Source organism: Lagenorhynchus albirostris, chromosome 13, assembly GCF_949774975.1.
Source record: "Lagenorhynchus albirostris chromosome 13, mLagAlb1.1, whole genome shotgun sequence".
Taxonomy (NCBI): Eukaryota; Metazoa; Chordata; class Mammalia; order Artiodactyla; family Delphinidae; genus Lagenorhynchus; species Lagenorhynchus albirostris.
Window position 1 is genome coordinate 70,370,891 of NC_083107.1, and position 13,890 is coordinate 70,384,780.

General features: G+C 52.8%; 1 protein-coding gene across 8 annotated transcripts in view; it reads left to right on the top strand.

The window, feature by feature from the left end:
* ADCY3 (adenylate cyclase 3) overlaps nt 1-13,890 on the top strand; it is a 98,586-nt gene that overhangs the window by 67,256 nt on the left and 17,440 nt on the right. For 6 of the 8 annotated variants that reach the window (XM_060169738.1, XM_060169735.1, XM_060169736.1 and 3 more), the window contains exons 10-21: nt 1,579-1,721; nt 1,863-2,042; nt 3,326-3,413; nt 4,242-4,358; nt 6,156-6,415; nt 6,710-6,775; nt 8,282-8,363; nt 9,359-9,517; nt 10,042-10,188; nt 10,735-10,854; nt 12,676-12,796; nt 13,440-13,564. In XM_060169738.1, coding sequence (XP_060025721.1) covers nt 1,579-1,721; nt 1,863-2,042; nt 3,326-3,413; nt 4,242-4,358; nt 6,156-6,415; nt 6,710-6,775; nt 8,282-8,363; nt 9,359-9,517; nt 10,042-10,188; nt 10,735-10,854; nt 12,676-12,796; nt 13,440-13,564 — 1,608 coding nt within the window. The remainder of the gene's footprint in view (nt 1-1,578; nt 1,722-1,862; nt 2,043-3,325; nt 3,414-4,241; nt 4,359-6,155; nt 6,416-6,709; nt 6,776-8,281; nt 8,364-9,358; nt 9,518-10,041; nt 10,189-10,734; nt 10,855-12,675; nt 12,797-13,439; nt 13,565-13,890) is intronic. The other 2 variants (XM_060169737.1, XM_060169742.1) reach the window with 1 other exon arrangement.

Genomic DNA, 13,890 nt, shown 5'->3' on the forward strand with positions numbered 1-13,890 from the left:
GGATGGCCTGGCCCCTAGCCTGGCCTCTGTCTTCGGTGGCTGTGTAACCTTGGGCTGGTCACCGCCCCGCCCCCTGACCTCACTGTCTCCTCGTCAGTTACATGGGGTGGAGGTGGCTGAGGTCAGAAGAGGTGCTCACTTCCGAGGCCTTGTCTGGCTCCCATGTCCCAGAATCCTAGAGATCTGAGGGCAGTGAGGACCCCCACGGAAATTTCTCTGGGATCCAGAGCTGTTTCAGAAGTGACACTAGAGGGCTGGGCTCACCTCTCTGGCTAGGTCCAAACCCCACAAGTCCTGTGCACGGATGAGGGGTTTCCGAAGGAATGAACAGGATGGCCCCCTGAGGATGGGGTGCACCTTGGGAGAGCGTCCAGGATCCATCCACTACTAAAGAGCTTCCTGAGTCTATCCACGGACAGAGGCCAGTGCTGAGACGGGTCTCGGCCTCGCGGAGGCTGCCGTGAGCTGGTCGGCCACACCGCTGGTCTCGCTGCAGGGGAGACAGAACTGCCCCGTGCCTGTAGATCACGTGCTGGAAGACAAGGGTAGAGGGCTGAAGATAAACTGGGTTTTCCTTGAGCACCACAGCACTCAGTAGCTTTTCCCTATTGTGAGTTTCTTGATGGAAAGTGTTAATACAGACTCAGTGTAACTCACTCACAAGAAGGACGCAGAGGCTTAGCGGCCGGAGGTTTTCTTTCCTCACAATTAGCCAGTGTCGCGCTGCTCCCGACACGCTTCAGGGACAGAGGTTCCTGGTGCTGGAACGGAACGTCCACATCATGTTACAGAGAAGAAAATTGGGGCCGGGGGGACATGGATTACACGGGGTCAGACTCAACCAGCAGCACGCCTGAGCTTAAGCCCAGGGTATCTGGATTCCGGCTTCCAGACACACGCTTAGACCCGTGCAGACAGCGCTGACCAGCCCGTTCCCAGTTGTTATTTGGGCTGATGGCTGTGTAACCATAGTCTGGATTCATGTGTTTGGAGCGGAGGCTTTTCCTTCGTGACCAGGAATAAAAATGGTAGGGGGTACCCCAGTCCTACCACCCCACTAGCAATAAGGATGTTATTTTCTCTCCGTAGCTTTCCGCCTCAGGTCTTCCTCCCCCAAATGAGCCGGATCTGAGCTCCTTTAAGAGCGCCCTTAAGCGTAGGGTGGGGGGTCTTCTACGTCCCCAAGGATGCCGAAGGGTATGGCTGCGTGACACCCCCATCCTCGTAGCAGGAGGTGCCAGGACCCCGCTGACCAGCAGCAGCCTCAAATTCCAGGTCTCCCACTCGGGCACCCGGTGGCTGCTCCCCACGCCGCCACTAGTGGGCGATCACTGCAGAGCTTCTGTTAGGGGCCACAGGGCCTGGGACCTGGAGTCCCAGGGAAACCAGGAAGGACTGCAGCACGGAGCCACGTGACAGCACAGGGAAGACTTTTCCCGAGAAATGATCTTGAGACTCAAGGGGCTGGTGCTCGTGTGATCCCTTTAGTTCCCCTTCCCCCCAACACCACCCTGTCTTTCCCCAACTTCTCCCCCCTCCATCCCGCCTGCCCCCCAACGCTGCCACACTGCCTTGCAGGCTGACAACCCCTCGTTCCCTAACCCTCGCCGGAGGCTGCGGCTTCAGGACCTGGCCGATCGCGTGGTGGACGCCTCCGAGGACGAGCACGAGCTCAACCAGCTGCTCAACGAGGCCCTGCTGGAGCGGGAGTCCGCCCAGGTGTAAGTGGCCCCTCAGGCAGCTGGCCCCTTGCCCTTGGCACATGCCTTGTCTGGCCCCAGCGTAGGGTCCAGGAAGTCAGTCATCGTAAATACGGCCCCTTCCTGGCGGGCAGAGACAGATGTGATGTTTGCATCTCATAGGGCTTGTTTGCACTGCAGAGTGAAGAAGAGAAACACCTTCTTCCTGTCCATGCGGTTCATGGACCGCGAGATGGAAACCCGCTACTCGGTGGAGAAGGAGAAGCAGAGTGGGGCCGCCTTCAGCTGTTCCTGTGTCGTCCTGCTCTGCACCGCCCTGGTTGAGATTCTCATCGACCCCTGGTGAGGGAGGGGCAGGGCAGGCCCCTGACAGCCAGGGGAGGGTGGAAGGTGACGAGCTTCCTAGGCCAGAGGCCTGCGGGGTGTGGGCCTCAGCTGGAGCCTGACGCAGGGCCGCAGGCTCTGTTCCTTGCCCCCCATCCCCCGGAGCAGCCCCCGGGAATGCTGGGACGGCACCCTGGACCCCCTTCCTTCTCCCTGCTCCTGGGTCCTAGAATAGCACTCGCATCAAAGTGGGGGGTCACACCAGGGTTGAGAAGGCTGAGGGAGGAAGGGTCTGGGGGGATGGAGACCTTGGCTGGGTGGGTCTGAGTGGCTCTGGGACAAGGAGACAGGACGGGGACGCTCCTCAATCTTGGTCACCAAGGCTCATCGGCTCCCTTTCTTGGCTCGTGTTATAAAAGACAGATTTCAGGCTCTGGGTACAGACTGGTCTCTCTCACAGCAGCAGGTCCTCTGGGGCAAGGCAGGGTGTTCTGGAATCCTTGCCCCGTCTGCTGAAGCCCAGCTGAAGGATGGCTGCCCCCTCCCTCCCTCCCTTCCTCCCCGTGGCCGATCAGCAGCTCCCTCCAGCTCAGGGATTCCCCACCAGAAAGGAGGGGGTGTGGAGCCCTCTTCTGATCACAGTTTGGGGAACCTAAAGAGCCTTGGACTTGTCACATGGTCCTAGGTTCTGGACTCGGCTCGCTCACTTATTTCTTCTATGACCTTGGGTGCATCACTAAGGGTTCCTGGAGTATCAGTTTACTCATCTGTAAAGTGAAAGATGACGATGATGATGGTCTGAAGATAATAAAACCTGCCCTCGATAACTCAGAACTATTGTGAGGACCAAATTCATTCATTCACTTCACAAATACTTGCTGTCTGCTTTGTGCCTGGGGCTAAGGTCTAGGGATACAGCGGTGATCGCTGAAACCCTCAGCAGCCCTCGGCAGCGAGCGGCTCTGTTCTGTGCTCTCCCCTTTCATCATTGCGACACGGCAGAATGCTTGTTCCTAAGAATCCCTTCCCAGGTGTTACTGGGCTCTGCCCAGGGCATCTGTGAGTCTGTCCTTCTTTAAGAAATGTCCCAAAGAACAGTTACAGCGGGGGAGGGTCCCGTGTCCCCAGGCCCTGCACACAGTCGGCAGCAACTCCCTGGTATGACATGGAACTTCTCGGGTACAGGCTTGTGCCTTGCTTAGGGGGCCTGCCCTCTGTCTCCCTTCCTTTACTGTCCTGGCCCCTGACCCAGCCCACTACTCCCTCTGGCCCTCTCCTGGATTGTTTTCTCTCTCTCACAGGCTGATGACAAACTATGTGACCTTTGTGGTTGGCGAGGTCCTGCTCCTGACCCTGACCGTCTGCTCGCTGGCTGCCATCTTTCCTCGGGTAAGAAGCACTTTTCCTTTTGGCTCAGAGCTGTCTGGAAGTGAGCATCGCTCCCCGTGAAAGTGCGTATTGATGGAGTTGTGTCCTGTCAGATCCTGACAAGTAGAGGACTTCCATTGGGCTGGCTCAGGCACTCATCCATCCATTCATTGCACACGTCTTCATTATCGGCTCTGCACCCACTTTGGGCCAGGCCCCGGAGCGAGCCAGAGTCTACGTAAATGGGAGCCTGTGTAGAAAAGCAGTGGAGGCCCAGCTAGAAGGTGGAATGGCTCCAGTTGTGAAAGACCCTGAAAGCCACACACAGGGATTGAGACTTTCTCCTATAAGCACTGGGTGTCAGGCAGAGTTTTTGATCAGAAAAAAAAGGGAAAAGCAGCATTTTAGGAACATTAATTTGGCAGGTGGCTTGTGAGTAACTTGGGGGATTTAGGGGCACTGACCCAGGGAAAGCAGGAGTACGTAGCAAGGCAAAGACGGCCGGCCCTGAAAATTCTCCCCCAACGTGGCTTTGCCGCCCAGCGACAGTGAGTGGACTGCTGCTGGTGGTGCGGCCCACAGGCTCAGGCCAGTCGCCGTGCAGCCCTGGGAAGGGCTCTGATATCTGGCAGCCGTGGTGTGTCACCTGCACATCCAGCAGGACGGGCAGACAGAGCCGGGATCCGCGCGCCTTCTCGGTTCTGCCGCAGCCAGGTTTTGGTTGGCGCACACACGCGGCACTACTTTCCAGGTTCCTGGGAAGTATGGGAGCAAGCAGAGTGGTTAGCAGTCGTGTTTACGGGGGGAAGGCCGTCAAGACACAAGGGCCTGGAAATTCCATCCTTCTAGGCCTTTCCTAAGAAGATCGTGGCCTTCTCGACTTGGATCGACCGGACGCGCTGGGCCAGGAACACCTGGGCCATGCTGGCCATCTTCATTCTGGTCATGGCAAACGTTGTGGACATGGTGAGCCCCTGCTGTGCTGTTGAAGGGACGCCCACTCTCTGGATTAGCCTGCGTGAGCAGTTGCCAGCCCATTTCCCCACCCCCAGTAGACACAGCTTTGGAGTGGCACTTAGGTTCCTAAATGATCATCCTGGCCAAACGGCGGGGTCTTCTCCCCGGGATGCCTCTGAGGCTGCCTTGTCTTCCCCAGTTCCTCACTCTCCCCGGGTCCAGGAGCCCAGCGCCAGGCACCAGCTCCCATCTGGGTGGTTTACATATGCTGTCTCATTTAATCTCTGTAACAATCCCGAGAGGTCGGTATCATCTGTAGTTTCATGTGAAAAAAATGATGCTCAGAGAGGTTAAATCACTTGTTTTAGGTCACACAGCCAGTAAGTAACAGAGTGGAGAATTGAAGCAGTTCTAAATCCCCGTCCTGTGTTTTCTCTCTCCATGTCTCACTGTTCAGGGGCCCCAATACTCCTAAGCTTTCTGTGTATCTTAAGTATTCCCTACAGTGTGGCTAGCATCAGGCATCCATCAGGACGAGGGAGGTAAACCGGCTCCACCAGAGGAGCGCTCCTGTTTGGCCTTCATCCATTTGAACAAGGCCACACCTTGCAGAGGTGGGTCACTGGGACGGCAGTTTCACTGAGCCCAGGTAGACGAAATCCTCTGCTCTGTTGTCCTCAGTTCACGCGGGTCCCGTGAGGGGGCAGCAGAGGCTTGGGGAGAAGGGATGGCAGTGGGATGGCACTAGCCAGTTCGCTGAGCGCTGGGCACTTGGAGCTGTCACTGGTGCTCTCTGGTCAGGCCTCCCAGCTCCCTCCAATGTTGGTAGTACTGTACTAGATACACTCTCTTAGAGTCCTGCTTTTTGCAAATATAATGTTATATTATTTGCTTTATTTTTAACAATTGAAGCATGGGAGAAAAGTCAGCATGGAGACTTATTCTGGTAGCAGTGTACGTGAGAAGCCCTAGGGCCGATTGATCCGAAGTCCAACAGGAATGGAGTTAGGAGCTCCAGAACCTGACATGCCCAGGGGTTGCTGGTGGCCACAGGGCAGGGAAGAAAAGGCCTGGGCCCCTTGCGTGTCAGGACACCCCCCTGGAGCCTGGTGCCGAGGTCTGGGGGCCACTGTTTGACAGGGTCACGGACACTGGCAGGACATCTGGAAGTCCTGTGGAGGGGAGAAAAACTAGGGAGGTGTGAAACTTTGCACGTGCTAGACTCACATGCTGAGAGCCTCCCCAAAGCCAGACAGGCGCCAGTGGGTGAACATGAAGAAAAGTAGGTTCGATTCGGTTTATGGTTGCACTTTCCATTGACCACGTCTGCCCAGCAGTGGGACCGGTGACCAGACTCCAGAAATGAAGGGCTTGAGTGGAGACTGGCTGCCGTCGCAGTGAAGCTCTGAGGGGCAGCCTGGCTGGCTCACGGCCCCTCCGGAAGCAACAGAGTGCTGTGGGCAAGTGCACGTTGGGTTTGAAACCTAACGAGCGGACTCCTGGTTCTGGCTTTGCTGCTTGCTAATTGCATCACTTTGGGCAAGGGCGGCCTCTCTGAATTTTCCCTCTGATGGTGGCAGCACTAAAATACTCAGAGAATTTTCATGACCCTCAGAGGAGATGATGGTAAAGCTCTTAGCAGGAATTAACTGCCTTTTGTATTACTGTGCCCTGGTCAATTTTTCTTCTTTCTCGGTGTTTCTGAGGGAGCCGTGGGAAGTGGCAGCTGCCACAGCCCCGCCTTCTCTGACCAGTGTCTGCTGTCCCCTTGCACCCTGTGCTCTCGCCTACGGTCCTGGCCTCCAGCTTAGCTGTCTCCAGTACTACATGGGACCCACCAACGGCACCTCAAGGGTGCAGATAGAGGACGGCTGCGTGGAGAACCCCAAGTATTACAACTACGTCGCTGTGCTGTCCCTGATCGCCACCATCATGCTGGTGCAGGTCAGCCACATGGTCAAGCTGACGCTCATGCTGCTCATCGCAGGGGCTGTGGCCGTCATCAACATCTACGCCTGGCGCCCCATCTTTGATGAATACGACCGCAGACGCTTCCAGGAACACGAGTAAGATGAAGCCTGTTTGGGGATCTGCATAGTCTCCCTCCTCCCACCCCCCAGGCCCCGTTTCAAGGTCATGGGTCTGCACTGAGCTGGCCGTCTGTCTCTAGGGCTCATCCACGGCTTGTATGGGAATCAGGGTTTGTGGTTTCTCACAGACGGGCCACTGGTTGGCTGTGATCCCAGGACACATCCTTCCCCTTCTTGAGGAGTTGAAGACCTGGGTCACCTCAGTGTTTGGCTGGGCACCAGTCTCTTGTACCCGATGGGGCCTGAGTGTGCTATTATCTGTCCCAACAGCTTTCCGATGGTGGCCTTAGAGAAGATGCAGGTACTTTCCAGCCCTGGGCTCAATGGCACTGACAGGTAAGGGTGACCGCTTTCCCGTCCTGGTCTGCGTTTTCGGCCCCTTTCTTCTAGAGGCAGGGAATACAACAGGCCAAAGCCCCATGGTCTCATCCTTCCAGAGGCACGTGACATGGGATAGTCAGGCCGGAGAAGTGAGTGTGTGTTTCTGTAGGGAGCCTGCAGCAGACTTTAGTGCTCATCTGGCCACGCTGGCCTCTCCTGGGTCAAAGAGAGCGAGGCCTGGCGAGCAGTGTGGTTTAGAGGCTGGGACAGAGAGCAGGCTGGGCTGAGGTGAAAGGAGAGCAGCCAGGTAGAGGACAGCTGCGTTTACCGGCTGGCAGGACAGACGGCAGAAACAGGAGCAGGAAGGAACACTGTTGCATTCAAACTAGAAGACCTGGATTCTGAACCCTGCCGCAGTGATTCTCTGTGGGGCCTCAGGCAGGCCACTTTTCCTGAGTCTCAGTTTTCATCTCTTGAAGAGGATATCAGACTAGAAGTTCTTCAAGGTCCCTTCTAGCTCTAAAGTTTTAGAATTGTATGATTCAGTGACTTGACTAGACTTTTAAGTAAGTTTAAAAAAAAAAAAAGATGACCTGCAGAAGGTGGGTAGAAGACTTGAAGAGCATTTCGCAAAAGAAGAAATCTAACTGGGCAATAATAAATGAAAGGCATTCAGGTAACCGAGGTCATGCAAATTAAGACCACTGTGAAAGACCATCACACCCCTATCAGTTTGGCGAAAATTAAGAAGTCTGATCACATCCTGTATAATAACGGTAATGCATACATTCCTGGTGGGAATATAAACTGGTACAACCATTTTAGAAAACAATTTGGAGTTAATTAGTACAGTTGAAAGTAGACCTATGACCCAGCAATTCCACAGCTACGTGTACACCTCAGAGAAACGAATGCACGTATATATGTCCAGGATACATGAACAAGAATGTCCACAGTTGCATTGTTTATAATAGCCACACACACCTACAAACATCCAAAACAAATGAGAACGACCCAAATGACATCAACAATGAACAGATACATAAATCGTGATATAGTCATATAATAGAATACTGTACAGTAATGGAAATGATGTACAGTTCCACACAAAAATATGGGTGACAGTTATACAAAAGCATGGTGGCACTGTGCCCTCATCCCATCACCGAGATGTTAGTCAGTCTCTCCCGTCTCCAGATTCCTAGATGGTTGCAGCTACTTCTGTGATCAGTCAGGTGATGCAGTGTTTATTCAACATCTGGGGAGCATCCCCGAAGGCCTGATGTGGATTCCAAGTGCAGCCGGGAGGAGCCAGGAGTTGGTTGGCTGTTAAGACAAAAACCCAATGATTTCAGAAAGCTTTACTGCCCGGTGGGCATCCGGACTTGACGCGAAGGTGCTTAAGCTGCTGAGAAAAGTTTCTGGGTGACAGGAAACAGCACAGCCAGATTAGAGGGAGTAAGGCTCCCTTGTCAGCGGGCAGCACGGTGCCCTTCAGCTGAACTGTCCTCGGTCCCACAGGCTGCCCCTGGTGCCATCCAAGTGCTCGATGACGGTGATGATCTTCGTCATGATGCTCAGCTTCTACTACTTCTCCCGCCACGTGAGTGCCTGCACACCCTCCTCTTCTGCGCAGACCTGCTGGGGCCTCTGGAGAAGCAGCCCCAGGACCTAGGAAACCAAGCTCCTGGGGAATGCTGGTTCCCTCACCCCACATGGCATGTGACCCTGGTCAGGCCACCACCTCTGCCAGTTTCTGGTTTCTTCCTCAGTAGTACAGGAGCAACAGTTCTTACCTCTTCCTTCTGACCTCCTGCGGGAAACTGAAGGAAGCCTGGGGGAGGGGCACAAAAGCCTGGATAAAATCTCTATTTCCTAGGCCAGCGGCTCATGGATCTCCACTCACCCAGGCTCTGGGGGTCACTAACACACTGACTACGGAGCCGGAAAATAAAGGGAAAGAAGCTGATGAAGTTTTTGTTTGGTTAAAAGGAAAAAGAGGAAGAGAGGGAAGGAAGTACCCTCGTGAGGGACTCACTTCCCTGTTAGCTCAGATGCCACCCAGTGGCTTGTCGGGGAACTACAGCCACCCCCAGCCACTTCTTGACCGAATGGAGCCTGCTGGAAATGGGGACTCCTCCTCCCTGGGCTAGGAGATCCCACTGCTGCCACCACCCACAGGGCAGACCTGTAGCTAAAATTATGTCCCAGGACGCCCCACACGTCCAGAATACCTCTCACATCTTCCTGTAACCAAAGGGGCTGGGATCCTCACTGCACCTGTAGGGTGGCCTTTTTGATGAGGTGAATCTTTCTGGGTCTCATTTCCCTTGCCATTAGCCGTTTTCCTTTCAGTCTTTCCATGTTGGAAATAAGTTCACATTTTTCGTCTTCCTATCAAATGGCCAGCTTTCTCTTTCTTTCTTTCTTTCTTTTTGTTTGGCTGTGCTGAACAGCTTGTGGGATCTTAGTTCCCCAACCAGGGATTGAACCCGGGACACGGCAGTGAAAGCACCGAGTCCTAACCACTGGGCCAGGAGGGAATTCCCTCAGATGGCCAGCTTAGAGCTCACACCTTACCTATGTCTGTGTCCATAGGTGGAGAAGCTGGCACGGACACTGTTCTTATGGAAGATTGAGGTCCACGACCAGAAGGAACGTGTCTATGAAATGAGACGCTGGAACGAGGCCTTGGTCACTAACATGTTGCCTGAGCACGTGGCACGCCATTTCCTGGGGTCCAAGAAGAGAGACGAGGTGAGGGGTGGCCCTGTGCTGGAGCCTCGAGCCTGTGTGTCATCTTGTGGCCTTCTGTCTTCTTATGACATGGCCTGGGGGCCCAGGTAGGGCTGGACCTACCCAGCACCACAATACTAGAAGCAAAAGAAGAATTTCATAGGCTTTTGGTAAAGGGCACTGCCATAGACATTGCTTCCATGGGCCACACACCTCTGGGAGGCCCATTTCAGAAGCCAAGGCCTTGGTGGAGCCCACCTTTCTGCCGACCGTGATCATCTCAGACTGGTTCTCATGCCTCACTTCCCAGCTCCACCCCACCCTCTTCTCAGAGCTGGAGCTGTTGCAGGGACTAGTGAAGCTCTTTTTTAGTTATTAATTGTTGTGATGAGCTACTTTCTAATAATTCAAAGTTGAGATAGTCTGGGAGACATGTGTGTCCAAAAAGCTGAGTGCACGTGTCATGGGTATGGAAGACAGGTTCATTTCTACAGCACATTATTCACTTAGACATTTTTGAGCACTTTGGCCCCGCCTCTTTTTAGGAGCTGTACAGTCAGTCTTATGATGAGATTGGAGTCATGTTTGCCTCCCTGCCCAACTTTGCTGACTTCTACACAGAGGAGAGCATCAATAACGGTGGCATTGAGTGTCTGCGCTTCCTCAATGAGATCATCTCAGATTTTGACTCTGTAAGTGACCATCCTGCGCCCCCCTCCTCCTGCCACAGAGCCAGCCCTTCCAGATTGCAGCCCAGGAAAGGCTGCAGAAATCAGAGGGAAGTTAGAGTTACTCTGGCTGTGTTTCCCCATAAAAGCCCCTCCGCATAACAGAGCCATCTGGAGATGTTGGGTCCCAGGTGAGAGCCTGGGAGATCACCTACAAGTCTGGCCAAAACAAGATCCCGAGGCCCCTCTGATTCCTCCTACCCTCAGACTCAGGTTCAGTAGACAGTTATCAGGTAACTTGTATACCAGGGGAAATGCTTTTACATAGATGCTCCCGCCCTAGGAGACTGGCACCTGCATCCCAGGGTTAAGGTGGTAGAAACTGAGGCTCAGAATATCGGGACATTGGCCCAGGATCATGTGGCAGGTGTCGGCTGGATGAAGCTGTTACAGGAAAACATCTTAGATGTCTCCTGGGCTTGTTGTAAACAGGCAAATCTGTCATTTAGTTGTGGCTCATTCATCTCCGTCGACTGCTGACAGTTCTGTCTTCCTTACAACTGGCCTCAGCTCCTGGACAATCCCAAGTTTCGGGTCATCACCAAGATCAAAACCATTGGCAGCACCTACATGGCAGCTTCAGGAGTCACCCCAGATGTCAACACCAATGGCTTTACCAGCTCCAACAAGGTAGCTAACCAGCTCAATGTCTAGAGGAGATGGGGCAAGAGAGAGGCAGCCCACACGTAGCACGTGGGAAACGATGTCATAATAAAAGTAGCTGCCATTAAATACTGTTGTGCGAAGGGGTCACAGACACACACCCAACAACCAACGCGGTGCAAATATAAAACCAGGTTTACGAGTTTAATAAGCAGAGAGAGGGGAACACACATGGCCCCCCACTGCTGTTCCACAGCTTAGGCCGGGCGTGAGATGGTTTAGGTAACTGTGGCCATATCCTCTTTTTTTTTTAAAATTTATTTTACTGAAGTATAGTTGATTTACAATGTTAATTTGTACTGTACAGCAAAATGATTCAGTTATATACATACATTCTTTTTCATATTCTTTTCCATTATGGTTTATTACAGGATATTGAATATAGTTCTCTGTGCTCTACAGTAGGACCTTGTTTAACCATTCTCTATATAATAGTTGGTATCTGCTAACCCCAAACTCCCAGTCCCTCCCTCCCCCACCCCCGACCTCCTTGGCAACCACAAGTCTGTTCTCTACATCCATGAGTCTGTTTCTGTTTCATAGATAAGTTCATTTGTATCATATAGATCCCACATGTAAGTGATGCCATACGGTATTCGTCTTCCTGACTTACTTCACTTAGCATGGTAATCTCTAGGTCCAACATTCATGTTGCTGCAAATGGCATTATTTCATTCTTTTATAGCTGAGTAATATTCCATTGTATATATGTACCACATCTTCTTTATCCATTGATCTGCTGATGGACATTTAGGACATTTAGGTTGTTTCCATGTCTTGGCTATTGTGAATAGCGCTACAGTGAACATTGGGGTACATGTATCTTTTCAAATTAAAATTTTCTCCAGATATATGCCTAGGAATAGGACTGGAGGATCATATAGCAACTCTATTTTTAGTTTTTTGAGGACCCTCCATAGTGGCTGCACCAATTTCCATTCCTACCAACAGTGTAGGAGGGTTCCCTTTTCTCCACACCCTCTCCAGCATTTGTTATTTGTAGACTTTTTAATGATGGCCATTCTGACTGGTGTGAGGTGGTACCTCATTGTAGTTTTGATTTGCATTTCTCTAATAATTAGCAATGTTGAGCATCTTTTCATGTGCCTGTGGCCATGCCCTCTTAATGCTCTATACTTTCATAAGAACCGGGGAGCAGGAACTATCTACACAGTTATGTAACAGTGAAGATGTCCGGGCTGGGGAAATGGTTTTGTTAGGAGAGGGAAGTCGTTAACGCTCACTGGCTGACAGATTATTCTCCTGTTAGCTCAGCCCTGTGAGGCCAGCTGTGCTTAGCGCCAGAGGGAGAGGAAATGAACTGTGGGGACCCTGGTCCCAAGGGCTGTTCTTAAAACATTACCCTAGTTTATTTCACAACTGTGCTGTACAGTGTAAGTCCTACTGCCATATCCACTTTATGGATGAGGTTAAAGAAACACATCTAGAATGGTCATCACCCTCAAGTGCTTACAATTACTTGAAGAAACAAATCAGGACAACGATACAAAATTCAAAGGCCAGGTTCAGATAGGGTGGTGACACGACCCTGCCAGATGCATGGCAGACAGCAGCTGGGCTGGGAAGGATTTGCCTTCCCCACCACCTCTGCCCATCCTTGCCCTGGACCCAGAGGGACCCAGGTGAGCTGTCACAGTGACAAGTCAGAGCTAAAGAGGTCCCTGGCTCCCCTGTGGGAGGAAGTGCAGAACAAGGCCTGTAACTAGCAGGTGAAGGGAAGGAAGGCGCCCGGCGGGCCCTGGTGCTCACGGTTGCTTTCTTGTGCAGGAGAGGTCAGACAAGGAGCGCTGGCAGCACCTGGCGGATCTGGCCGACTTCGCGCTCGCCATGAAAGACACGCTCACCAACATCAACAACCAGTCCTTCAATAACTTCATGTTGCGCATCGGTAAGGCCTCTTGGCTCACCCACTCCTGCCGTGCTCCCCCTGGTGCAGGGGGCTCGGCAAATCGGGGAGGACGGGGCTTAGAAACACCTGAGGCGTTTGGGCTGGGGAGGTTCATACTCACCGAGCTGGAAGGGACCTTACGGGTCTTTAGGTTGATGATCGAACTGAAAGTGCGATGAAATGGTCAGCCATCCCTGTCCCACGCTGTTGACGATGATGGCCTTCGTTCTGAATCCGGCTGGGACTTGAGTTTGTCTACCTTTCCAGGGAATCTTCTGTGTCTGAGGGCCTTGTTCACCTCAGTCCAGCCTGTTAGGATTCATGTCACCTGCCACCCACTACTGGGAAGGGGGTCTCGATCCTGGGCAAGGTCACAGGAGACTTGAAGTACCAGGTGTGCCAAGAGAGAAACTGGCAACTTCTGTCCTAAATGAGTTAGTATATTGGGGTGGCTGACATTTACCGAGCACAGAGCGAGGAGGGTGAGAAGGACACGTGACTTCTGTCCTCTGGTAGCTTAGGCTTGACGAGGAGTATGTTACATAACTAGGAGCTTTGTGGTTGGAGCCAGGTGGCAAATTCCGTGACAAGAGTTGGTGGCTTCTGAGATGGGGCTGTGCTGAATTCTGTGCCTCTACCTCAGGCATGAACAAAGGAGGGGTACTGGCTGGCGTCATCGGAGCCCGGAAACCACACTATGACATCTGGGGCAATACAGTCAACGTAGCCAGCAGGATGGAGTCCACAGGGGTCATGGGCAACATTCAGGTACGTCCAGCAACAGAGCCGACCGTGTGCTCAGATCCCAGGGAGTGGAATCGGAATAATGCATGTTTTGCAGGGCACTACTGCCTCCTTTCTGTTGGCCCAGAACGTTAAGTTGGCAATGCTGAGATCAAGGGCCACACTGGAACGACATGCTTCAATAAAACGGAGAAAATACTTCAAACCCATTTACAAAATGCAGGTTTAAGTTCTGGATAAAAGAATGCCCTGCTCGGGCTTCCCTGGTGGCGCAGTGGTCGAGAGTCCGACTGCCGAGGCAGGGGACACGGGTTCGTGCCCCGGTCCGGGAAGATCCCACATGCCGCGGA